Source organism: Oncorhynchus mykiss, chromosome 8 (genome assembly GCF_013265735.2).
Source record: "Oncorhynchus mykiss isolate Arlee chromosome 8, USDA_OmykA_1.1, whole genome shotgun sequence".
NCBI lineage: Eukaryota > Metazoa > Chordata > Actinopteri > Salmoniformes > Salmonidae > Oncorhynchus > Oncorhynchus mykiss.
This window is the reverse complement of record NC_048572.1, coordinates 54,286,023-54,313,881: the sequence shown is the minus strand read 5'-3', so window position 1 is coordinate 54,313,881 and position 27,859 is coordinate 54,286,023. Positions and strand designations below refer to the sequence as shown.

The window sequence follows — 27,859 nt, the reverse complement described above, 5'->3', positions numbered from 1 at the left end:
ATTTTTGTTCCGTGTATTTGCTAGCTACAAGGTTGAACAGTTGAATTGTTATGAACACACCCTTCTGTCATTCTCCAACTGTTTGAACAGCATGCTAGCCTGTCCAGTTTGTTCAGATGTTGAAATCAAGTGGCCTACCTTACTTCTCAGAATGAGAACGAATGCCATTTCCTTATATAAATTGTGTGTTTATGCTTATTGCACATTTATAAAACACAGACTTGACAGCTAGTATAACAGTCTTTGGCTAAAATGCTGCTAGCGGTACGTGGTTACCCCAAAGCCGTGCGTGACAAACTGAGCATTCATTTTCCATCATCAATGTTCATTGACACTCGTTTTAGTAGTGTCTGCAATGCGTGCAATTGGAGTAGTTGAGACATAAAAAGGGTATCGTTAGAAAAATATACATCTCCTCCTGTTACAGTAAAATAATGTCTCAATGTGTGTTGGTGTCCATATGACCCATTCTGTTGGACCAAGCCTCCAATATAAATGGCGAGCTGAAACCGCTGGTCAGAGAGGAAGATGTGATCTCTCGACTGTGTTGGCGTGAGATGCAGGGGGAGGGGCTTGGCATGTGTGTAGACCATAGAGAAAGAGGCGAAGCGAGAGCTATAAAAAAAAATCTGTCAAAAAATCAGGCCAATGCATTTCTTTGGGCTTATTTTGAACCTAACCTTGTCGCCTGCCTTCCCGCCTTTCGGACAACGACTCCCTTTGTTAGGGCGGAGACGTGTATCTCGTCACACAGATCTCTGGTATAAACGGCAAGGCGCACACACAGCGCAGATGGACCAAAGGAGACGAGGCCAGAAATAAAACATGAGAGCAAGCGGACATAAATGCTCCTAAAAAATGAAAAAGAACAAAACCTTGAGTATTGCGTAACATGCATTTAAACGTCGCGCAAAAACATACATTCAACACATCGCCCAAGTGGGACTTTGTTTTGTTTCCAATGTACTGCCTTTCCTGTGGCATTAGACATTAGGCCCGCAGGCAGGGTGAGGAGGGGAGGTGGGGGGAGGTTGTGAGGGGTACTGGGGTGAAACTATAGGCCTGTCGGATTAAGACACTCCCTGCCCGCTGAGGTTGAATAACCAGTCTCATGGGACACCGTTCTGGTTCAGCCTGTCTGGTGTGCGTTTGTAATGTGTCTCCATTGTTCCTAATCAGACATTAGAGAGAGGACGTGACCCTCACATGTGGAATGGGCTGGGGCCAGGAGAGAGTATCGGCTCAGAGAACATCATTCATTTGCTGACTCTTTATTTTATGATGAATGGATTATACAGTATATAATGAAAAAATTGCCCATGCCCTTAATGTATTTGTAACACTTAATTTGAAGATCTGCATATAAACTAATCATAAACATTAGTACATAGTTTGTTTACTTGTAAATCAAGTAAACACATGTATAAGGCTTGTCGTTCATGATTTGTATATGCTAATAAGTACATGAACAAAGAGCTAATTAATGGCTAATAAACTAAATGGTTTGTGAGCAGTTTACCCTCAAATAAAGCAGCGAAAAAGTATGAAAAATCACAGTCTGGGTGGTCTGTATAATCAGCACATGTGCATTTTGGCTTGCCTGCGGATTGGTTTTGCATACATTTCTGGCTGCACTCACTTTCACTGCGTTTTATTACTTTATTGGGGCGACTATACTGTAGGCTCTCTATATTGTTACACGTTTCCATGGACCATAGTCTTAATTTGGGTACATAACAGTCTAGAACTCGCTTACTTGAGGTTTACCAATGAGTTTTACTTCAATGGATCCAACTCATCAAATTTGGCATGCCAAGGACCTGAGCATTAACCGCAGGGCAAGACATTACAAGGCTTCCCAGTAAAATAGAAATATAGGCAAACAAATAGCACAACTCCAAAGACAGCTAATTAACTGTTGTGTTCGGGCTACGCACGCACGCACACACACACACCTTGCCGCTGAGTTAGCCATCTGGTGTTCTGGGACTGGTAATCCCCGGCTGTGCTAGGTCATGTTATGGGGATTCGAGGAACCCAGAGGAAGTGTGCTCCTAGTTCTCTCTGATTGGTTTAATCACCATTTCCAAGCACAAGCGCTTTCCTCAAACCCCCAAATAAAAACTATTTGTATGGCACTGGGACACCCGGAAGAGACGTATGACCCATACAGTCAGAGAGGTCTGGTGAGGACATATTACATACAGACCCCTTTGTGAATTAGTATGTAATGTGTAATGTCGGACAGTGTAACTGACCCAACACGGGCCTAGCCTCACCGACGCATTGAAACATAAATATGACATTAGGCACATAAATAAAATACTAATACTGACTAAAACAAATAGACTCCCATGTAAACAAAGTACGTAAGCACAATTCTGCTCCAATGAACACCTCTCGCACAACAGCGAATTGTAAAGAGGACGGTTGCTTAGTTCGGCAGGGCTAAAGGCTCACTATAAAAGCCGCCGAGTCGAAAACCTCCGAGTCATAATTCATAAAAGGGCCTTCTAACTACAAACAGAGCAAATGGGGCGCATCAGTCTTTCCATGCTGGAACCGTAGAACACCGGGGCTGACCTGGGCTATGAAAACAGGAGGGTCTCCTGTGGGGCAGGGACTCAATGAGGACACTCTCTCTCTGTTATCCTCCGGGATCGTTTTGCACTCAAGAGAAAACATTAGAGTGAGATGAGAGGGGAAAGGGGCTCGGGCTACTGCAGTGTGTGTTCCAGGGCTGAGGTGAAGGGAAGGGGAGGCGGTCTGGAATAAACTGATGACTGGAGTGGGGAAAAGTAGTAGAAGGAACACAGCTGGGATCGGGATATTATTACTGCAAACGTCTGCAGTGCTATGTGGCATTGTTGACGACTTTTACACAGAGCCCGTTCGCATGTGCGCTAATGGTCTAGTATTTGCGGTGGCACACATTCACGGTTTCTACGGGGTGGCTTTGAAAGCGTTTCACATCTTCTTGGATCTGGAGATCTCCTTAGTGGACAGTTAAGTCGGGGGTATTAGGAAAGCATCCAGTATGGCGAGTCAAAAGAGTTATTCAATCACGACAGAACTCTCGGTGAGCATGTAACTAATGACCCCCGCAGCACACCGTAGGAGTGCGTCCCAAATAGGCCTCTGTCTGTGAATAGATGAATGCCTGTGAGGATCTCCAAGACCCACCATTACACCCTACTCAGAAGGGATTTAAGAAAAGCTTGGAAATGCCTCTAGACACATTAATAACAACGAGTCCTCTCCTGGCTGTTACCGACACCTCCCCTGCCAGGGGAATAAGTTATAGGCTATTCTGTGGAAAAGGCTGGATGACTTTATAATCTGCGTAAATGAGCGGTTTCGGGTTCTAGATAATGGCTTGAATTATTTGATCAAGAGCACATTGATGTGACATGCCATGGAATTAATCAATTGTCAACCTTCGTTTCAAATGCAGTACATTCATCTAATCTAAGCAATTTGTCATGTTTTCTTAGAATGCGTTTCTATTTTCTGGCCCCAATTTTTTTATTTTATTAAGTTGCATTTGGCCACAAAAACAGCACCGGCCCAGGCTTCATATTGTCTACATTTGACATATCAAGCATTAATATCTTCCTTTTCCACTCACTTCAAGTTGAGTTGGATGAGGGGGTTGATGTGTTCAACTCTCTGTTCCAGGAAGTAGGCCTACTGTAGAATACTGGGGATCGTGACTAAAGCACCCTCAATTACCTCACTCACTTACCACTAGCCAAAACTGTCTGTGCCCCAAACCCTTTACTCACATGAAATTTCATAACGCATAAATCAAACCTCCGGCTTGGACACCGAGCGGACCGAGCAGACACACAAAGCTCATACATGTGTTGTGTCAATGTCTCATTTAGAAATAATCCTTAGGCCCCATTAAATGTTTCCACTCCCCCCTTCCCCCCGTGCCATTACTTGCATAAATGTCATTGCAGCTTCATTTTTTAACTTGGCCTTTTACTTGAGTGTTGAAGGAAATGAAATTAAAGGGCCTTCGACAGACAGCCTGAACGGTGGAGGAAACAGAGGATGGACGGCATGGCTAAAACAGATTTAATAAACTAATGGATTTAATCAACTGGCTTTTTCGCCTTCAATTTAAAGTGAGGATACACTGTGACTGCTCGTCTGCCTCCCTCAAGCATATTACTGCGGCTGGTAACAAGGTTTTTAAAGGGTAATGGTGTGCCTCTCTAAATCAATTTCTACCACGGTTTTGCTTATGTATGCAAATCAACCACAGGCGTAAATGTACAGCCTGTGCCTGTTGTTGTTGTTTTTTTTTTAAATAGATTTTGAAATGAATAGATTGAGGTTGATCCATGTGTCTATAAACTGGACGTTCACAGACCATGACAGTGAATCGCCAGGATTCACTCTGGAATTCCAGGAAATATCTATCTTCTTTCCTATCTTCAAAAAAAACTAGTGGTAGGCTACTAGGTTCTACGAATAACACAAAATATCTCTCCCCCCCCCCCCCCCCCCCCATCAGCTGAAGTACGCTACCACAGCTTTCTTCAGGAAACAAAAGGTGTTGTGGAGGGAAGCAGATGTACCCAACACTTATACGTCTCACCTACTCATACCTCACCTCATCATAACATCATACGGAATATAAAATATAGCATGACATGACATATCTCCACTGTAACTATTCCCCAAGTGGTTGCTGTAAATGAGAAAGTGTTCTCAGTCAACTAAATTCAGTCAACTGAATGAAAAATATAATGATAAAAAAAAAAGATGTGTCTAATTTCGGTGCAGCAGAGCGGAACGTCTCAACGGTAAATCAGAGGTAGTCGAATCTTAACCTGCCGCCGGAGGGTTGTGAGACGGGCGTCTGACGTCAGACTCATTTGTATCCATCCTCCCCTTACAGTTCCACTCCTCACAAGCCTCTCTGCTTATGTCTGAAGATGCACCCATAAGGAGACTATACATTCACTGGCCAATTTATTAAGTACGCCACCCGTTCAAGAAAATGTATCGGTCCTACAGACAAAGTTGGCATCGAGGCATTCAGTTACGGTTTTATTGAACGTTAAAATGGGCAAAACGAATCATCTAAGTGACTTTGAGCGTGTTATGATCGTCGGTAAGGGGCGCTGGATCCAGTATCTCAGAAATGGCTTCCCTCCTGGGCTTTTCACGCCCAACAGTGCCTAGGGTTTACAGAGAATGGTGCAAAAACACATCCAGTCAGCGGCAGTCCTGTAGCGAAAAGAGTTAGTTGATGAGAGAGGTCGAAGGAGAATGTTAGGATTCGTGCAAGCAAACAAGCAGACCAAAAACAGACAAGTAACGGCCCAGTGCAACAGTGGTCTGCAGAACGCCATCTCGGGAACACACAACTTCGTCGATCCTTGTCACGCATGGGCTACTGCTGGGCACGCGATCACCAACACTAGACAATTGAGGAGTGCAAAAACATTGCCTGGAACATGACAGCAAGTTCAGTTTACTTGAGTGACCTGCGCAGTCCCCAGACCTCATCCCAACAGGGCATCTTTTTCAAATGAGATGGAACGGACTGTTTGCAGCATGAATGTACTGCCGTCCAAAATATGCAGCAACTGCGTGATGCCATCGCTTCAGCATGGACCAACATCCCTGTGGAACCTTTCCGACAACTTGTAGAATGCCCCAAAGAATTCCGGATGTTCTGGAGGCAAGGGGGGGGGGGTGTATGACCCGGTACTAATTCCTAATAATCTGTCCGGTGAGTGTATGTGAGGGAGTGCCTGACCCGTAGTGTAAAACCGTGTATCTCCCTCTCCAGCTGCTTTAATAATGACACTTTGTACGCTTCTTTATGAGAATAGATTGGGCTGAGAGGGTCACTCCAAGTAAAGAGTAAAGCTCTTGGTGATTTGACATAGGCACTCTTGCAGGTGATGAGGGATTAGATTACCAGCATATAACACCCTCCATAGATGAAAGGCTTTTCAGACGTTTGACGGATTATCGTTTTTGCTCACTTAGACAGCTGGAAGGCGGGGCAAAATAACACCATTTAAATCATGTGTTCCTAGGTTCTCCAACGGGCAAATGGATTATAAAGCAGGTCCATATGCACCAACAATCACATACAGAAGGCCACACGTAAAGCCCTACTCCTCCAGAGCAGACAGCTAACAGGCAGGCGATGAACCGGTTACAACAACAACAGGAAGCTTCTTTATTTGGGTTGTGGTACCGATCGCCCTCGGCCCACTAATGATAGAGCACCAGACTGGCAGCTAGCCTCTCACAGTCTAATCTCGGTTTAACCCAGAAGTCAAATCTTGTGTAATTTGGTCCGCTGCGTGTTTAATCTTTGTGTTCATACTTGTTAGAAATGGAGAGTTCACGCAAAAAAAAAAAAAAAACGAAGTCTCCACCCTTGCAAAAGGAAACTCTTAGCCAATGCACCCCCCCCCCCCTCCTTCCGAACTGCGTGAAGTACTCGAGGCAGAGCAGTTTAAGCACCTCCTTCGACTAACCCTGATTCATCCAAACAACCAGTGAAGAAAACCCCAAAACTGGAACTAATACTGCTCTTTATCTCACCCATCTCATCCCTTCAATCTACACGCAGAATCTGCCCACGGGAGATTGCTCACAGTCAGGAAGCCATTTTGCTCTCTGGGGAGCAAGGCTGGGTCGGGGAGTTATTCAAAAGCTCGCAGGAGTCCCCTTGTTCTATAATCCCCTTCAGTGGCCCATCTTGTGGTCATACAGCACAGGAGGGTGAAACAAAACAAGTGGGCTGTTCTCACTGGTAGGAAAAGCTCTGGTACACTATAAGTGCGATTGCTTTTTCCAGTAGACTCTAAGCCTAAACCATCCAACTGAATTAAATATACAAGTACTTTCATTCCAGAATTTCACACATTTGTTGGTTATTGCATATCCTACATATATTTTTTTTTTGGGGGGGGGGGTAACAAAATACATTCTCTATCCAAATTGTGAAGAAAAATAAAAAAAATCCCTCATGATATTGTTGAGGAGATACCAGAGGCCAGTGATTTCCTTGCCTTCTGACTCCCATACTCCTAAATGTACTGCATTATATCTGATAAACATGGATCAGGCATGAGAGAAGGGTCAGAGGAATGAAAGGTAAACATGTCTTCATGTCTCGATTTCCTCACTCCCTACTGGCATTGAGGATGGATTATATGTGACACAAGAAATCTCCCAACTTCTTGAGCCCCGTGAGAAGATTCATTAGAGTCGATGGAGAGCTTTGTTGTACAGTATGTCCATAGACGTGAGTGTGTGTGTGTACTGTATATACAATATATATGTGTGTGTGAGCGTGTGCGCGTGCGTGCGTGTGCATGTGTGCGCGTGTGTGTGTGTGTGACTTGTTCTCCCACAGCCCACACAGTCTAATTGATAGCGGAGGGGAGAAGCTTCGAGACGCTTCTATGCTGCTGTGTACAGAACTGCCTGCCTGGCGATTGTTGCTGGACCTGCCTGTTCTCAAGTCTCGACTGCTATGCACAAGGCTACTGTTTTCGATGTTGAACATACATATCTAATGTAGGAGGACATCCTTGAAGCGATATCGCTGTAGGCTACAGTATTTTTTATGATCCCATGAAGCTGAACACCTATCTAATAAGTTAGACTCATAATGGAGAATACATGATAGGGTAGTTCATTTGGAAATTGTATTTAAAACATTTTTTTTACTGCTACAGTATCCCATTGATTAGCTGTGATTAGATGGATCGAGATCACAGAAAATATATGTTCTACATTTCACAAAGAAACCCCTTAATATTTCATTTTGTCTACAGTAGGACTGTGATTATAAAGAAACCTGGGATATCTGGGATATGTCTTTGTAATCACAGAAACGGCTTCTGTGGAGTCATCTCAACAGCCATTATGGTAACTTTCAACTTTGAGTCATTGTATCAATTTTAATGATACCACTCCAAATAGTGCATTCTACAGCAGCATACAAATGGCAAGGCAACAAAATGTAGATTTGTTTAGCATATTACCGCCTGCGTTTTTGTATGATGTCAATAGGCCTGTTGACGGAACAGGGCGATCCACAGACATTCCCGTTCCGCGCTTGGAAAGAGCGATCAGCGGAGAAATAGAATCCACAGTTCCTTGGCACACTCATTTTTCACCTTCCTTTTCTCTCTCTCTCTCTCTTTCGCTCTTTTCTTTTTCTCTTGGTGCTTCTTCCCAGGTTGTCATCTCAAGTTGTCATCCCTGTACAACCCAATTGTCTCTTTCTTGTTCTGTCAGGAGGGCCAACTCTTCTGCAATCACCCTTGGTTCTTATCACCTCTAACGCAGAAGCTATGCCCCGGGCTCCAAAACATAGGGAGAATAATAATGGGAGAAATGTGCATTTTATCTGCTCTTCAAGCACCTAGATTCTTCTAGTTCATTTCTTCAGCGTCGGTATGAAACATCAATGACAAAAGCACATGGATGGGTTCTTGAAGCAAAGCCAGAAAACGCAGACTCTGCCTGCTGTCACTTTCTCCATTTGTTCTCAGTGGCTCTCAGTCTCGGTACTTCTGTCCATGTTTCAGGTTTCTTCAGGTTTACAAACGGAACACCATTATCATCTTCTATCTGTTTCCCTCTGGTTGTTAGAACTTCAACTCAGCATTGACTCCTGTCCCCGTGTGGTCCTACATGACTGGAAGCAGTGGTTCCTGTGTACCAGCCTGCCACTCTAACCCTATGCTGCCTGTATGAGAGAGTGAGGGTGTGTCTCTCTCTCTCTCTCTCTGCATGTGTGTGTGTGTGTGTGTGTGTGTGTGTGTGTGTGTGTGTGTGTGTGTGTGTGTGTGTGTGTGTGTGTGTGTGTGTGTGTGTGTGTGTGCGTGCGCGCGCGCTAGACAGGGAGCAAGTTTCCCTGTGAGGTCATGGCTAAGAAAGGGGGCGTGGCCCCAAGGAGCACGGTTCCAGCCTCCTCAGAATGTCTGACACATTAACCCTTTGTTGCACTTCCACGAGACTGGAACGCGTATGGAGTGCAGTGTGAGTTAGTTTAGCTCCTAACACATCAATGTAGTAATTAATGGGAACAACATCCTGCAGGTAACATCAGAGCACAACATTCTTCGATATTCTCTCATTGGGTACAGTAAACATATTATTTCCGGAGTTATTCTTATGACCAGAAAAAGTGAAGTATTACCTCGATATTAAAATGGACATGACGAGCTGCTGATAATAATAAAAACACAGGGCTATCGATACATTGCAGCCGCAGCGTGACGGGGTGTAGGGAGCAGGACGTTTTCCGTTTTTGGCGTGATGTAGCAGAGGGTTTGGTGAGGTGGGGAAGGATGGCTGTTTTCTGGTTGCCCAAAGGATAGGTAGTGTGTCATAACAGGAAGGGAGTATCATGATGTGGTCACTTAGTACCTCCTGGGGCACTGGTCTTCCTAAGGAATGACTTGTGGTTTTGACCAGGGATGGGCAACTAGTTCAGTCGGGGTCTCAACTTACTGTTGCTAGGTAGAATAGTAAAATACACCAGGTGCAATTTTAAAATGTGATTGTGCATCAGTTTTTCTCTTATGACAAGTCACTGATAGTCAGTCAATTAGCCCATGTCAGCTAACATTATTTACATTGGTAAGTTAGTGTAGCGGCCAGCAATCTAAACTTGTAGTAATCATGGTCGAATTACCGATCGTGGGGCTCCCGTTGATTTTGTTTGTCACTCTCACTCAAATATCATATAAAAAACTGCAAACATTTGTCATCACGTCCCATGGCAAAATGTACAGAACGGCAGCACACTTGCTTTAAAACTGCCACGTTTTCTCTACCCCCTTGGTAAAATGTGTAGAATTGCACAAATTTGACTCTAAAACGTAAATGTTTTCAAAATATGAAACCTCACCCGGCTGACCCACTCTAGTCCTAATAGGAGAATTTTACAGCGGGACGTTTTTGACAACAGACCACATGTGAGCCCGAAAGTTAACTTCCATGAATGTGATACAATAATGTATGGAATCGACTATAAATGTGGTGGCAAATATAAAATAAAAAAGTGATGAAGCAGACAAAAACATCTCATTGCCTAAGTATTCGGAGATAACAAAAGCACTACTTGGAATAACGTGAAATCCGATCTGTAAAATGAAAAAATAAGTCATTATTTCTACGGCAGCCCTGTCAACAGCTCTTTTCTCCTCAGCAAGAGCGAGGCCAACAGATACGTTAAAACACATTCTGAGAATGTAAGTCTTTTGCAACAGGGTATTATTGGCAATTACCCCCCACGTGTCTTCCTCATATCTATCTATCGGGTCGCTGTATTCACATTAATCATGTAAAATGGACGCCACTATATTTACTCTGTTTGAGAGCCCTTTTGCCAATGCACTGGTTATGACTTAATCAGCACAATGACTTGTGCTTTGGCAGGTAGGCCTATTACTAGCATATTAGTGGACAAAAAAACATTACTGCCTTCTTGGGATGTGAGATGTACCAGATGGCCTTTTCGCAGAGCAATATTCTATAAATGAAAAAAATATATATATTTGGACTTATTTCACCCACAGAGCAAAAATAAAGTAATCAAAGAAGATGAATAAGGAGCTAGAAGTGCAAGGTCAAATACATTATTTCTGGCCTCTTCTTGTGGTGTGAATACACACCGCGCTCCTATCCTCTCCAATTTCTGCGTTATAAAAGGGCTTGGGGAGGACTGGCTCCACATCACAATCCTGGAAGCTGGTGGACGTCTGAGGAAAGCCAGACTCCGGTGTTTAGGTCTGGTCAACGTCTTCCCATTTGTCCCGAGACAATGGTTCTAGAACAGAACATTGGAGCTATGTTGACCGGTCTAGATTTTTTTTTTTAAATGCCGACTATTATTGTAACAAACTCTGACAAGCCGAGTCAGACCACAATAGGCATTCCACCAAGTGAAAAGTAGGGCATCAAGTGTCACATGTTGTGTCTGTCTTTTTCTGTCTTCATTTTAATATTGTCAAATCACCTGATTGCTAAAAAAGCTCAAGAGTGAACAGTAGAACTTGTCTCAGTGTTTGGTCTATAGGCATTGGTCAGTAACCTAGGGAACGCTACAGTTGGCCCCCATGAGCCAGACTCAATGGTGATGTGCCTGTCTGGGGCCGCCGCAACGCTGGCTGCGTGGGCCAACAACATCCCCATACATCAAAACTAATGGACCTGCTCAAGTTGAAAAGTAACATTTGGTGCCATGCGTAGACCCCTATTAACATAAACTGCCAAAGGAAACAATGACACAAATCGGATTATGCCAGAAAAAAAATGAGCGCAGGAGGAAACACTGAAAGGATAGAGGGAGAGTTTTGTCACAGCACCCATTATATTAGCTAAACGTGTTGGCTTTAAATAAAATTTTAAAAAGCCAAAACGGTTGTCACCCAGCTAGGAGCGAACCTGCTCGAGTATGTTATTTGCCAAAGTCTATATATATGTCTTTGGGATGTCAAATGTTATGTTATGGCATGTACTCTGGTGGGGTATCAGTGTGTCACCGTATGAATCATAAACTGCCATCTGTCAGTGATAGGGGGTCTCAGAGTGGCCTGAGGACTCGTCAGGAGTGGGCTGCACAACCTAACCCGGCCCCGCCCTGGTCTGGAGCCCTCCTCTATGTAACCCTATCTGGCCCAGGCATGCACAGTCACAGTCCCCACGTCACTGTATCGCCCCTGAAGCATGGCCAGGCAGACTAATGCACTGAGATTACACCATGGCTAGGTATGTGTGTATTTCCACGTTTATGTGTTTGTGCATGACAGTTTGCGCACTGTTTCACCCACTTTCCATGTATATATTGTATTCTAGTCATGGCTCATCCTACATAAAACATTTTTTTTTAAATCTGGATTATGTGTGTATTGTTTATACAGTATACAGTATATGTTGCTAGGTATTACTGCGCTATTAGAGCTAGAAACACAAGTATTACTGCACGGTTAGAGCTAGAAACACAAGTATTACTGCACTGTTAGAGCTAGAAACACAAGTATTACTGCACTGTTAGAGCCAGAAACACAAGTATTACTGCACTGTTAGAGCTAGAAACACAAGTATTACTGCACTGTTAGAGCTAGAAACACAAATATTACTGCACTGTTAGAGCTAGAAACACAAATATTACTGCACTGTTAGAGCTAGAAACACAAGTATTACTGCGCTATTAGAGCTAGAAACACAAGTATTACTGCACTGTTAGAGCTAGAAACACAAGTATTACTGCACTGTTAGAGCTAGAAACATAAGTATTACTGCACTGTTAGAGCTAGAAACACAAGTATTACTGCACTGTTAGAGCTAGAAACACACGTATTACTGCACTGTTAGAGCTAGAAACACAAATATTACTGCACTGTTAGAGCTAGAAATACAAGTATTACTGCACTGTTAGAGCTAGAAACACAAGTATTACTGCACTGTTGGAGCTAGAAACACAAGTATTACTGCACTGTTGGAGCTAGAAACACAATTATTACTGCACTGTTGGAGCTAGAAAGACAAGTATTACTGCACTGTTAGAGCTAGAAACACAAGTATTACTGCACTGTTGGAGCTAGAAAAACAAGTATTTTGCTGCACCTGTCAATAACATCTGCATATCTGGCTACGTGACCAACAAACGTTGATTTTATTTGATGAGTGCTTGATAGCAAAACGAGGAATAATCCTCACAGTTTGTTCCCACAACCACTGTTCCTTTGCTCAGCCAGTCTCCATGCAAAAGCTAGACACTTCCTCCCTCTAGTGGTCGCAAACAAGTCCTGGTGCCCTGATACTTGCACAACACCCAGGGCAACAACCACATGCCATGTGAGAGAACAGAACAGGCTTCAATACAGAGGCCAGGTCAGGACTGAACAGATAGGGCTTAGAGTTAATACCTTGTTAGAACACTACAAAGCAAGGCATTAGATGCTTGATCCCTCTGACACCTATCAGGACAAAATCCTACTTTAACACTACGAATCGTATCCGTTGAAGGCAATTTACTAAAATGCTCTAAATTAGTTGTAACCAATCACGCTATCGTCATCAAAACATGACCCAAAACAATTCAACTTAATAAATTCAATAATTTCTCAGTCGACATGGTGTAAATATAAACTGACATTTGCCACAATGTCTTAATGACAGGCCCAGACTGGGCCTGGTTTAATTGTGGTTCATTGATGTGACCTGGGTCTGGACAATAGGGAGGTAAACAGGGAGGGAGGCTTGGAAGCGGCGGCTTGGCGCGGTGACAGCCAGAGTTGGCCCAGGCCAGCCAACAGCCACGCTGGACTGGATCGATGTGCTTTGGGAAGGGGGGGGGGGGGGGTGATTGGGGAAATCAGTCATGCTGAAAATATGGAGCAGAGCATTGACGCACATGGACAGTGCCTAGCCACAGCAGCGCTTATCGACTATTCTGGGCTGGGGGCTATTTTGGGAACCTGTGGACACTGACACTGTTGTCCTGTAATTGCGTTACCTCGCTTGACACCCTAGATATCTCTTATTAGCACCCCTATTCAGATCCTCGCTGAAAACTAGACAGAAAGAGCAGAACAGATCATCTCTTCTACTAACTCGCCCAGACCTTGTCTGTAGCCCTTCTCATCTAGGGTACTACAGCCCTTAGGCCTAGATCATAGACGTAGAACACAGAATGGACTAAGGCAATTCATTATTAGGAATCCAAACATTCCTTTCAGACCAGAACGAATAACTGTCTCTTCCATTGCACCTCGTTAATTGTACCATCAATGTATTATTAGTTGACTTGAATGGTGTCGATCTGCAGTGAATCCCATCCATCTCTGCTAGAAAAATGATGCCAGTGATGTCTCCAAGTCGTAACGGTGTCCTGATACCAAATGTTACAGAGATGAATGGGGGCCTGGTACTACCAGAACAAGCTTATGAGCTTCTATTGTGATGGGTTGGGAACACATCTAGAATATAACAGACTGCTTTGTCTCGGCTCCGGGGAGAAAGTGTGTGTGTGTGTGTGCGTGAGTGCATGTGCGCTCATGTCTGTGTGTTCAGAGGGATTGTCACTATTGGGGGCTAAAGATTTCTGAAGCCAGCAGAATTATATTATGACATGTAGGGCAGAGAGAGGCAGGCTCCAGTGGCAAGCAAAACAAAGGATAAACCAACCCGTTATTAAGTCACCCTATATGGCGCTTTCCCTGAACATGTACACTGTAACTCCATAATCGACATGCATGACTGATTTACTATGAATAATAGTTATTCTCATGAACAACACAATGACATAGTTAAATAGAGCCATGAATAGTAGTTATTCTCATGAACAACACTATTACATAGTGAAATAGAACCATGAACAATAGTTATTCTCATGAACAACAATAAAATAATACCATGTATTGTTGCGGAATAACTCTCTGTTAACTCTGGTGTAAAACTCTGTCACAGACTACGAGAATCTTTGTAGATTGAAATGTTTCCTATCGCACCAATTTAGACTTCCCTAATCCCTACATGAACTCCACTTTGGAACGGGTTGGCGAGACATGCGGCAAGACCTGTGGCGATACTAATCTGGTCATATTATGGGCGAGTGTTCTGTTCTGTTGTCTGTGCGCTAGATCTCTGTCTTTGATCTGCTCATATGATTGTGCCACAATCACAGCTGGAGGACTGCTTGGAGGCAAAGGGGTAAGACTGAGCTCAGAAGACAGAGTTACTAAAGCTCCCCCATCGTATTTTCATGTCTCTCGTTTATTTAACTCACGGTCGAGGAGTGAAAATGCGAATTTTGGAATAATGGATTAGGCTATATGTCATTTCAACTTTGGCTTTTTATTATTTTATTATTTAGTTAATAAACCAGTATGAATACATTTTCTTGGAAAACTTGGGGATTTGACATGGGTAACCCTCATGGTGTGTGTGTGTGTGTGTGTGTGTGTGTGTGTGTGTGTGTGTGTGTGTGTGTGTGTGTGGTGAAGGGGTCTATCCTCATATGGGATCATGGCGTGTCTGATCATCGTGACTCTGCTTGGCTGCGGCCCATCGCCCCCCCAAGGAAAGACATCAATGGACACTGGCTGTGCCATCGATACCCCGGTCCCAGCGCCCTCAGGGTGGGACACCCAGAACAACAAAACGCACCACAGCCAAACTACAAAACGCGCCATAGTGAAACTACAAAACTGACCATAGCGAAAACGCACCACAGCCAAACTACAAAACTGACCATAGCGAAAACGCACCACAGCCAGACTACAAAACGCACCACAGCCAAACTACAAAACTGACCATAGCGAAAACGCACCACAGCCAGACTACAAAACGCACCACAGCCAAACTACAAAACTGACCATAGCGAAAACGCACCACAGCCAGACTACAGTGCCATCACAAAATGCTCTAGAACATAACAAAATGCTCAACACTCCAAAACACTCCATAAAAACATTGAAAACACACCACAGAAAACTGCTGAAACTAAACAACGAATAGCAACACCACCAAATTACAGATCTTTGGCTTCAACATTGGCTTCTCTTGCCACCCACTTGAGGGTGTTTTAGCACCAACTAAAATGCTGAGTATGTTACTATAAATAACAATCCCGTGGCATATCACAACTTCCCTGAAAGGCAAAGAGCACAAAGTGAGCACAAAGTGATACAACTGAAACCAAATGCAGACAAGTGCAATATGTTAGAACTGTTAGGGAGAGCACTTCTTTCTGTACAGCAGTGAAACTTTGTTAACAGATACAATGATTTGGAGGGGAGTCTACTTCTCCATAATATTCCTCGATGAGAACCTTATGAAGGTTTACGATCCACTACATAAGAAACCCTTTTGTATCACCAACCAACAGGTGGAAAAAAAAGAGGCAATGCATAACAAATCATTATTAAGGATTAATTAATGATCATTATCCTTATTTAATTATGTCTTACTGGTTACAGGGAGAAAACTGTAATAATTTGTAATGCGTAATGAATGTGAAAAACAACTTATGATAGAGAACATACAATCCAGTATTTGTTAGTGATGGGGGGGGGGGGTTGATACAGTTAAATACTGCGCTATAATTTTTGTACCATATTATATCGATACTTTGACTCCAAATATCGATTTGTAAAATGTTGTTTTGTTGGTAGGTAGCGTTAACTAGCGCTACAATATTAGAAAAGAGGGTTCCACAATAGTTATTTGGCTGTCCCCATAGGATAAGTATTTTTGGTTCCATGTAGAAGCCTATTGGGTTCCATGCAGAACCCTCTGTGGAAAGAGTCCTAAATGGAACCAAAAAGTGTTCTACCTGGACCCGAATAGGGTTCGTCAAAGGGTTCTCCTATGGGGACAGCCCAAAAAATGTTAGGTTCTAGATAGCACCCTTTTTTCTAAGAGCGCAATTGGCGGTACCTGCGCCAAAACTCCAGTATTTTTCATCCTACAGCTTGTTCTCCATCTTCATCTTAAATAGTGAGCCAACATGTTTTCAGGACTTTTATTTCCATGACTGATCAAAACTCATTTTCTCATGCTCTCTCTTGTCTCTCTGCAGCAGACATACAGTGAGCAATATGTTTGGAACATAAAATCGTGGTATCGAATTGCAATACATAATAGAATCGCAAGAATTGTGAGAATCGCAATACATATTGTATCGGCACCTACGTATTGTGATATATCGTATCTTGAGGTAATATCGTATCTTGAGGTCCCTGGCAATTTCCAGCCCTGGTATTTGTACAGTACACACACACACACAGTACAGTTGTGTCAGCAAGTAACTCATCACAACAAACAGCTTACACCACAGGACTGTACCTACCCAATGCATGAGTGCCTTCGAGAGGAGGTGTTGCTATGCACAGCTTTCCTGGGGAAGCGAGAGTCTTTGTTCATCATTGTGCCGGCTACTTCAAAGAGCCAAAGGTACCGGTGGAATTCAGAGATGCAACAGCCTTCAGATGACAGGGGATGAACAGAATGGACCGCAACATTTATGTGGCCTGTCTTGGTTGAATGTGAATGTCCAATGTCTATTGGTACTGTTCAGTTACAAACTAAACATGGTACACCTTGTGAGAACAATCGGTCCACAAAAGCAGAACCAAGTTACACCTACTGCATCTAGCAGAGACACAAGAGGGATTAATTCAAGTTCTGCACGGTCAATAACAGGTTTTCACGCAAATGTTAGGGCTGGTTTGTGTCCATGCAATTCCTGAGAAGAAGAACATGTTATGATAAAGTAGTGCCTTCATTGAAAAGCAGAAAGCTCAACTGAGCTACCAAAGTTCTACAGGATCTGGTCCCTGCAGTGGGGATATGTCCTTTTTTTTTTTTTTTACTGATAAAGTTCACCTAACTCTGTGTTAACACACCTAAAAAGGCAGAATGATGCCTGTTAGGAGCCCATCTCAGAAAGCATATGAGTTTACCAACGGGCCAAATCAAATCAATTTAAATTGTGGCTCATATCAGCTGTCAGCACAGGTCTGGAGCTAATTCCCTGCTTGTTTTCCGTTCTGCTCACCAGCAAGAAGCTGAGATAAACTTTTCACTTTTACTCCTCGCATTCCTAAATAGGTTAACAGCAAACTCAATCTTCCTAATAGCCAGAGGACTGACAGGGGGAGGGGTGCGAGAGTCCTCCAAATAGGGTCCAAAAGTCGCCTTAAAAACAAATACGGCGCTGTTCTAGAGCCCAGAAGCTGCTTCTTTCTTTGTTCAAATAAAACCTTGAAGAAATTTATAAAAATCGAGTCAGAGAGAAAATAATCCCAAAAATGCTCCCAGGAGTGTGTGGCCCCTCAACCGTTTATATCAGACTCTCCTCTCTTCTCTTCTGAAACTACTGGGACTAAACTCTGGCCTGGAACAAGAAACAACAACACTTACTCCGCCTTGGAATAACAGACAACAACACTAACTCTGCCGAGAGAGAGAGAGAGATAGAGATAGAGAGAGAGAGAGAGAGAGAGAGAGAGAGAGAGAGAGAGAGAGAGAGAGAGAGGGGAAAGAAAAGATAGAGAGAGGGTCATAAGATGAGAAGTTGGAGCAGTCTGAATGGTGCTAGGGGCCGGTTTGTACTGCTGAAGCCTACCAGGACTCTGCTAGTGAAGGGGGGAGGCAGGAGGAGAGAGGTATTTTCTAAACCCAGATGCAAGGTTCCATTGCGGTCCTCTACGGATGCCTCGTCCAGTTCCCTACAGCTCCGCTACAAGCCGCACTCATAGGACTGACCTGCTTCCAAATGAGGCAGCAGCAACTCACCCCAGTAGCTCAATAAAACTGTGTTTTTTAAAAATCCAATAGATAATGGGAGGGGGAGGTGTCATGGACATGGAGTTCTGTCTGAGTGCTTAAACTATGGAGCGGCTGCGGATCAGACTTTTTTTACGTGCACTAGTCCAGAAGCTTCTGCGCATGTGTTTATTCTATATGTATAGTCTGATCACAGGCTACTCTGGCAAATGCTGCTTGTTTAACCCTTTACACTCATGGGAATTGGCCTATATGGATAGGGTTTAAAATACATGTTTCTTACAGAAGAAATATGAAACGCATGTGCATAACCATGGTAGCAATTGAAAGGGAGCAGGTTGTCATGCTGAAACAGCAAAGGGCCTTCCCCAAATTGTTGCCACAAAGTTGGAAGCACAGAATCGTTTAGAATGTCAATGTATGCTGTAGCATTACAATTTCCATTCACTGGAACTAAGGGGCCTAGTCCGAACCATGAAAAACAGCCCTAGACCATTATTCCTCCTCCACCAAACTTTACAGTTAGCACTATGCATTCGGGCAGGAAGCGTTCTCCTGGCATCCGCCAAACTCAGATTTGTCATGCCAGATGGTGAAGCTTGATTTATCACTCCAGAGAACGCGTTTCCACTGCTCCAGACTCCAATGGCAGTGAGCTTTACATCACTCTAGACGCTTGGCATCTTAGGCTTGTGTGCAGCTGCTCGGCCATGGAAACCTATTTCATGAAGCTCCTGACGAACAGTTCTTGTGCTTACATTTCTTCCAGAGGCAGTTTGGAACTCAGTAGTGAGTGTTGCAACTGAGGACAGAAGATTTTTACATTCTACACGCTACAGCTCCTAGACATTTCCACTTCACAATAACAGCACCTACAGCACGAGCAGGGCAGAAATTTGACAAACTGACTTGTTGGAAAGGTGGCATCCTATGACGGTGCCACGTTGAAAGTCACTGAGCTCTTCAGTAAGGCCATTCTACTGTCAATGTTTGTCTATGGAGATTGCATGGCCGTGTGCTCGCTATTATACACCTGTCAGCAACGGGTGTGGCAGAAATGGCCAAATCCACTAATCTGAAGGGGTGTCCACATACTTTTGTATATATAGTGGATGTCACCTGTTAAATCCACTTCAATCAGTGTAGATGAAATGGAGGAGACAGGTGAAATAATACTTTTTAAGCCGCGAGACAATTGAGACATGGATTGTGTATGTGTGCCATTCAGAGGGTGAATGGGCAAGACAAAAGATTAAGTTGGGGGGGGTGCAACTCAATTTTAGGAAGGTCTGTTTAGTAAACTCAGCGTAGATGCATAATCGTCTTTCCCCTCTTCATATGTCCTTGAATGTGCCCTTGGTTATGAGTCCTCAAGTTATTCATATGAAAACAGACTCATATTTGTTTATGGTCATGCTTCCTCTGCAGTAAGATCATTTTTTACATGAAAGAAATATCTCCTGCTGCTGGTTTGCAGCAAAGGAGGGCAGGCATGTTGTACGGCATGTTGCACGAGGCCCCAGAGTGACTACGACATGGGTGGGCAACATACGGGATTACTGTCAAGGAAACACATCAATCCAACAGTCTGAGCATAAGCCCAGAGGCAAAAATATGTATCTGCAATACATAATATTAGCAGCCTCTGGTGGAAATTAGAGGCATTACATTGTTTAATTGTTTGTCCAATTTCAAAAAAGCGAGGGACAATTTGGATCCATAACATGATTCAAACATTGGCCCTGATGTCGTTTTTAGCGGAACACTGTGCAAAGCCTTGTAAAACCAGACCCAGAGCCTTGTAAAACCAGACCCAGAGCCTTGTAAAACCACACCCAGAGCCTTGCTTTACTATAAACAGGCTACTGTTGTGTTCAAGACAACTGTCTGGTGACCTAGACAGAGAACGAAAAGCCGTACCCCAAAACAAAAGGATTAACCTGAGCACAATCAGTGTAAAAGGACAAGGATGTGGGTTTTTGCACTATGTCATGTCATACAGAGGGTACAGCAACTGCAAGGAGAGTTGAACCACCTGGAGGCACTTGAAAGTGAATGCCGTTGGGGTCAGGCCTTGATACTTTACGCCTGCTAACGCCGGACAGCACTTAACAATCCTCAAGACCAGACAAAACAACAGGACTGAACAACATACAGTAAGTAGCATATGATTGAATTGTGTTGCTAATGAAACGAGCATCAATGCTATGAAAAAAAAGAATGCCTCACCTGACTTTGACCCAGTCAAAGGTATTTTTCTAACAATCAACTAAAAACCAGTTTGAGGTGCAGTACTTTCATTCATCGCTCAGAAATTACTTTTTTTTTTTTAAACGTTTTTTATACTGTGACTCACTTTTATTAGGGAAGTGCCTGTCAGTCCAGCCGTTTTTCTAAGGCAATCAACAAAAAGCACAATGCTTGACAACAAAACATCACATTACACCGGAAGGAACTACTGTGGTTTCCTCCAACATGGTCTCCAACATTTCCCTCAAACTTAAACATTTATCGTCTCCTGCCCTGATAAACTTAAGCTGCCTGTCTGTACGTTTTTCCAACAGACTGCTAGTTTGTTTAATTCGTCCCCTTATCCAGCCATCCTGCTATAACTCATCTCCAACAGCTTGTTTCGTTCTCGTTGTTAGGGGCACTGTACATTCTCAGGGGCTCAAGCCCTTTATAAAGCTCTGTCCCTACAGGATGGTCCCTCTTTCTAATTATAGTTTTAAAAAGTCCAAATTTCCATGAGATGGACAGATCTGAGATAAACCATAAAGATGGAGTGCCTTTCTTGGTTATTATCACACACTCACAGGCAGGACCATTAGGAGTAATGCTTAAATGCCCGAGCAAAATTATCCCACCAATAAAATGTAATAAAGATGTATGAACGTGTAAAAAAAAAACATCTGTTTATTTATATGCGAATTAGAGGCTAGCCTCCACATTGGTGACAAGGTTTTGTACCATGTCAACAGTCTCAGGGTTTTTACGTTTTTCATGGTTGCTGAAATACGTTACCTTGCTTACAACAATTCAGAGACACCTCTTTAACAGTCCTGTGTGCTTACTTCTTACTTCTTGTGAAGGTGTGTGTGATGTTGATGAGTGCAATTTTCTCCATTCTCCTAAACTGCACTTTGCACAAGCAACACATGGTGTATAAACTGGAAACACCCATCCCTCTGAGGCAGACACTGTCACAAACATATGAGAAAAAAAACCCGGTGAGTGTTTTGCTGTTTGAAAAAATATGTCCTACCCGACAAAATGTTTATTTCGCTCCTAAGCAAATAAGGTCAAGTGCTCTTTAATCGGCCCGGCTGCTTCGTCTCTTCAACACAAACACAGTAAATATTTGATTTGCATCAATATCATGGGTTATGACTTGTGGGAATGGCGTAACAGGTTCATTAAACGAATCCTACCAATAGGCTTAGTCAGAGAAGGGCTTGAACAGCGTCCCTATCAGGCAGCTGTCCTCATTAAGTCCTACTAGAATGAGCGTGGCTCTGCCTTTTCAGGGGACGTCACGCATCACGTTGCTTTCTAGTATCCGAGCAGAAGAGTTGACGAACCGCCGCGTATGACAAAAAGCCACCTAGTCAAGAAACACATCTGTACTTGACAACGCAGAAGAAATTGAGTATATTGTATGACTCCACTTCAAAGAGAGTCTTAAACTTAGGGCTGACCAGGTTATTGGAGGGGAGATTGACTTAATCACTACTTGTTTTTGTAAGAAGTGTTGACAAGCTGAATGTACCGAGATGTCCGTTTAAACTACTAGCACACAGCTCGGACACCCATGCATACTCCACAAGACATGCCACCAGAGGTCTCTTCACAGTCCCCAAGTCAAGAACAGACGATGGGAGGCGAACAGTACTACATAGAGCCATAACTACATAGAACTCTGTTCCTCATCAGGTAACTGATGCAAGCAGTAGAATCAGATTGAAAAAACGGATGAAAATACACCTTATGGAACAGCGGGGACTGTGAAGAGACACACACAGGTATAGACACACATACGCACTCTACACACATGTACACATGGATTTGTATTGTAGGTATGTGTTATTAGAGTAGTGGACTGAAGGAACACAATGTGTTTGGTAAAGTGTTGTGAAATGTAATGTCATGTAATATTTGAAATGGTATATAACTGCCTTAATAACTGCCAAATACAAATAAAAATGAAATATGGCAAGTTTGTCATTAGTGAGCCCATGTTCAAGGACTGTATATTGAACTACAAATAAAACTCCGGTCACACAATTGTAACACTTCTTCAGTAAATGTATATAGTATGTTGTAGGCTTAATGCAAATGTACATAATTGGCCTATATTTTTTTCACCTCAGCAGAGCACCCAACGAATAAGTATTTGGCAGACCAACCAAAAACGGACTAAATGCAAATTTACTTGGGAGTTGTTTTTTTTAACCTTTATTTAACTAGGCAAGTCAGTTAAGAACAAATTATTATTTACAATGACAGCGTAACCCGGCCAAACCCTAACCCGGACGACGCTGGGCCAATTGTGCACCGCCCTTTTGGTCTACCAATCACTGCCGGTTGTGACACCAGGGTCTGTAATGACGTCTCTAGCACTGAGATGCAGTACCTTCGACTGATGCGCCACTCAGGAGTCCTACTTGAAGAATATCATGGTCACCTAATCTAATTTGTTTTGTCAGTCCACAAGAAAAACAAAGACACGTGTGCAGATTAAAGAGGGGATGAGATTTTTAAAAATTTAACAAGCAAAATCCAGAGAACAAATATTTTATACTCCATAATATTGAGTGTAAATCTGTTTATTACAACAACTCTAGTGTATGAAGAGGACCTTGTAAAACCATTTCATAAAAGCTCCTAACTTTAAAGAATCCATAATATTTTTTCAAATCAACAGTTACTATGTGCAAAACACAACAAAGAAACAAGGCTCCGACTAATTTAGACCACCTCGGGCCAGAGGAAATTCTGCTCATACACAACAAAGGCATCTATTCAAGCACAGCACAAGTCAGTACTTTCAAAAGTAATTGTTAGCTGCAGTATAAAAAACCCTCACTGCTGACTTAAACTTCATATCACCTTTAGAAAGGGTCTCGAAGATTTTTCTTCTACCACCTTTGAAAGTTTGCTCTCGAAACACAACGGGGTAGTCACACAACCCTGAGGGACCCCAAGCTCAGATAAAACAGGCATGGAACACAAGGAGGTCTCTACCTGGGAGTGTGGGCCAGAGTGAAGCGTCTCTGTAGACTAATGCTCCGGTTCATCAGCAGCTTCCTGAAGAGCAGCGGGGAGTTTCGGGGTGACCCACGCGGGGAGTCACGGGGGGACATCTTGGGGGATGTGCCTGGCGATCTGGGCTTGAGTTGGATGACCGGAAGCCTGCTGACCGACACCTCCTCAGACTGTTCTTCAGACCGCTCCTCCTCAGAGCTCTCAGAGCATGCTTCACTCATGGCGTCAGCCGTTTTCACTCAGTTGTTTGATCCTGGTTCCCCCTGTCCCTTCGTCCTGGGGGTGGCAGGTAGCCTAGAGATTAAGCGTTGGGCCAAAAGGTTACTGGTTCAAATCCCTGAAAAATCTGTCAATGTGCCCTTGAGCAAGGTACTTAACACAAATTGCTCCTGTAAATTGTTCTGGATAAAAATGTCTGCTAAATTACTAAAATGCAAAAAATGGAAATGTCCTGGCTTGGTTGTGCTGTCCTGGTGAATCTGATCAACCTTGAAGCTTGGCTGTTCTAATCCTCCTCTCACAAAACTGACTGGTCAGCGCAGAGGCCAGTAAAACCTGGATTTATCGCTCCATTAGTCAGGGATACAACTAAAACTGACTCTAGAAAGTGCTCTGATAAGAGCACCTGAAAAAGCTAGACAGCGCTCTATCTGACCCTGTCCTTTATTTGTTAACAGCCCTGTCTCTCTCCAAAGATCATAGTCGTGGTTAATGGACTCAAACATTAGCGCAGTGCAATCCCTCCCCTGCCTGCCCAGGCTTTTGTTTACATAACTGCTAGGCCTTCCCTCCCTCCCTCCCTCCCTCCCGACTAAATATGGATGTCTGATTTACAGTGAACGAGAGGCATGACAGATCACCCCCTCCCCCTCCCCTTGCCAGAGCATAGCACTGGTCCACTTCAAACTATGCTCCATAATAACTTCCTCTCTCAATTTCTCTGAGTATAAACATTAACCCTGCTCAACTTAACATTACTCTGGTCTAAGTCCCAGCGCTATTGCTATCCATTTTGCCTTTCACATGCTCACAAGTCTACCAGGAAAAGTCACATGAAGGGCCCGCGACTATAAAAAAGTGAGGGTAGATAGAATTATAAAGAGCATGGGCCCTGTCACGATGGCTCTCTCTATCTGTGACTAGGGTACTCGCTTCCCTGGGGGGCTTTGTTTATCAGGAGGAAAAGAGAAAAGGTTTTCCTGCGATCTTACGACTTGCAGCTGAGCACCGCGCTCCCCAGAATAACCTAGGAGTCAGAACATCTGACGCAGGAGGAACCTATGACAGCCAGCCGGGTAGAGGCTAAGACAGTGTTGCCTTTTAAAAACAGGCTCTTTTGGTTCTCTCGCAACTGTCAATGAGTGTCCTTATTAAAGAACACCAATCCTTAACAATGGGACAGTGGTGAAAAGAGCTAATTGACCCCTTTAGGAGAGACCGACACATCACTTTCTAACAGCCACAGACAACCATCTCAGGGTAAATGATTAAATGTCTGAACCAACCTGCTGTTCTAAAGTTATTTCGTAAACAAGAGTAACGTTTCAAATTAGCCTTCAATAGATCACCAAGGTTTGTTTTAAGAAAGTATTGAATACAGCTCAATTGAAATGCTTTTTTTGCGTGAAAATAATTTTACATTTTTTTAGCTGAAGTTGATTTTGGCTTGCAATTCAGACAATGCTAAAGTGGACACAAATTAACCCAATTTTTGGGGAGGATAATCAACGCTAATATTAGCCAGTGAAAGCATCATTTTGGGTTGCAGTCACCCCTGGCCCCTGGACTACTTCCAAGAAAATATAATAACAATGTTATATTTGGGCAAACTATCCCTTTAAACACAGCTGGTTTTCAGTGTTAACCAGACCAAAATGACCTGACCATATACAGGGATATTAGCAGGACACGCATGATGGCATATTTTTGCTTTCGATAGAAAGCAGCATCTTGTAATGCTTCCCATGAGAACAAGCATGAGGACGATGACTGGAGATCTCAGCAGTTAGGTCAACATAAAGGCTATACATAGCCACAATCCATACAGTTAAGAGAAATGCACAGTGCCAACTGTTAAGAGTACTACACTCTTAACGCCCAGTTCTAAAGGTTTGACGTTAACAGGATTGATCAAGTTTTGTTTAGATTCCATTGAACTACATACTAGTTTGAGAGTTTATCGTAGCTTCCAACCCAGTCACTTCAATTCCCCTGGCACTGCATCAAAACTGCACTCGCAACTTAACATGCAAGCACATGGCCGTCTCACCAGACAATATGGTCACAGTGAGAAGCATATAAAGACTGTGAGGCATTGTTGTCAATGCTGAGTGTTTTTAATGTTTTGTATACTCAGTGTATATTATTATTATTCTTTTTATTTTGGGGCTTTGGCGGCCTCCTAGTGACCTGGGGCCCTAAGTGACCACTTATGTTGCTTATGCCTGGAGCTGGCCCTGTAATTTACATTTAATTTCTGTAGTTGCAGTTGCAGAGTTGTCATAGATCATTATTGGGAAAATGGCGTTCCATTGAATGAGGAAGTCATGTCAAGAATGAAGTTGATATTTCTATAGCTTGTTCATACCAGACTTTCAACAGAGCCAAGCAATGTCCTTAATTATTCAGTAGGGCTCTTTCCTGTGCATATTGCATCCAATAATATGCTATCGGGAGTCAGCAAGGACTTGTATTAGGACCATTTTACTATTTCAAAGTATCAAAATATTGTAATTAATTTTTTAGGTTGAGGCAAGCATAGCACGAAATATATAGAAAGCACTACTCCAACTAAGAGGAACTAAACATCTAAATATAGCCCCCCCCCCCTTCATCTGCTACCTTTCCCACTCACTCTGCACCACACCACAGGGAGAAGAGGGTTGGAAAGCCCCAGCATTCCAAACAAATAACCAGACTACGAAAGACCTATGAGGAAAGAGGTATAAATTGTTTTGGATTTGGGCCCAAGAGCAAAAAAACCCAACAACATTTCACTTACTGAGAGCCCTGGAAAAGCTGCCGGTGATGGTTTCCAGGCTCCTAGCGAACTGGAGGCCGAGCGAGGAGGACTTGGAGACGGGCTGTGCTTGTTCTGCCCTCTTTCTGACGTCCTGGGGGGAGTGTCAGCGGGACAGAAGGGGGAGTTGCAGTCTCCCAGAGAAGAGGCTTTTGACAGTACAGGGGAGGTCAGGCTTGAGTATGGGTTCCATGGAGTCCTCCTCTGAATGTTCTTCATGCAGGTAAAGCATTTTCCCACTGGCCCTGGATGGGAGTGAAAAACACATTAGAACACTAGCAGTGGCCACCTAAGGCCTGAGATTGCAACTCTGTGGACAAAACTTATATCTGACTGTTTGTTAACATTTTTGGGGTTGTTTGGTGTTTGTCCACCCGTCAAGCTCAATATGCCTACATCACAATGCCAACATTTAATATACGTTTCCTCAATGTAAAATATGACCGTCTCAGAAACTCAAATGAAATCTCTTAATTAAACGGTTTTCCATTTTCAAACGGTGCCACCACATAACAATAACAAAAAATATAATTTATATACCAAAATACCTTCAAACCAAATGTATTCCTTTACTCCGCTATTTGGAAATAAACCTAACAAATCTATAGAATCAAACACAAGACATTAAATGTCTGTATGTTGTACTTAATTTGAAGACTGGGAGAACGATGACAATAGTAGATAAGAAACTCTAAATTGGTCTACAAAGACTTTGGTGTTTTCATGAGAATGTTGGAAATGTGATGAAATCTTCAAATCTTCAAAGCCATCTAAGCTCTGTTTCTTGGAAATAGGCTCTGTTCCTTTGCCTGGCTACCTGCCAACCTGCCAACCTGGTCTCAGAGCATTTAGTATAATTCTGTATGTAAATTCGCAGTCCCTCCATTGCGTATGATATGTTACAAATTACAATTCTTATGATATGTTACGAATTTGCAAAACCAAATATGTTACGAATTTGCGAAAATCATGATATGTTACAAATTCCAATTTGTTGTGGCTAACAATAACTAGGTGACTATTTGGCTAATGCTAACGTTAGCTATCTGGCTAGCGTTAGCTAGGCTAGGAGTTAGGGGTTAGGACCCCAAGGGGTGCATGTTTTGTTTTTTGCCCTAATACTACACAGCTGATTCAAATGATCAAATCTTGATGATTAGTTGATTATTTTAATCAGCTGTGCAAAAAAACTAAAACGTGCACCCCTTGGGGTCCCGAGGACTGTTTGGGAAACCCTGGGTTATGGTTAAGGTTAGGGTTAATGTTAGGAGTTAGGTT

General features: G+C 43.1%; 1 protein-coding gene across 7 annotated transcripts in view; it reads right to left on the bottom strand.

The window, feature by feature from the left end:
- The window catches only part of pde4ca (phosphodiesterase 4C, cAMP-specific a), a 59,903-nt gene extending 33,136 nt beyond the window's left edge, over positions 1-26,767 (bottom strand). For 2 of the 7 annotated variants that reach the window (XM_021612967.2, XM_021612968.2), the window contains exons 1-2: positions 26,564-26,767; positions 23,542-23,856 (exon numbers count right to left, since the gene is read on the bottom strand). In XM_021612967.2, coding sequence (XP_021468642.1) covers positions 23,542-23,783 — 242 coding nt within the window. In that variant the 5' untranslated portion in view covers positions 23,784-23,856; positions 26,564-26,767. Of the gene's footprint in view, positions 1-8,033; positions 8,797-16,858; positions 17,928-23,541; positions 24,280-26,563 lie in introns of those variants that run through there. The other 5 variants (XM_021612970.2, XM_036985688.1, XM_021612966.2 and 2 more) reach the window with 5 other exon arrangements.
- Between the last annotated feature and the right edge of the window lie 1,092 nt (positions 26,768-27,859).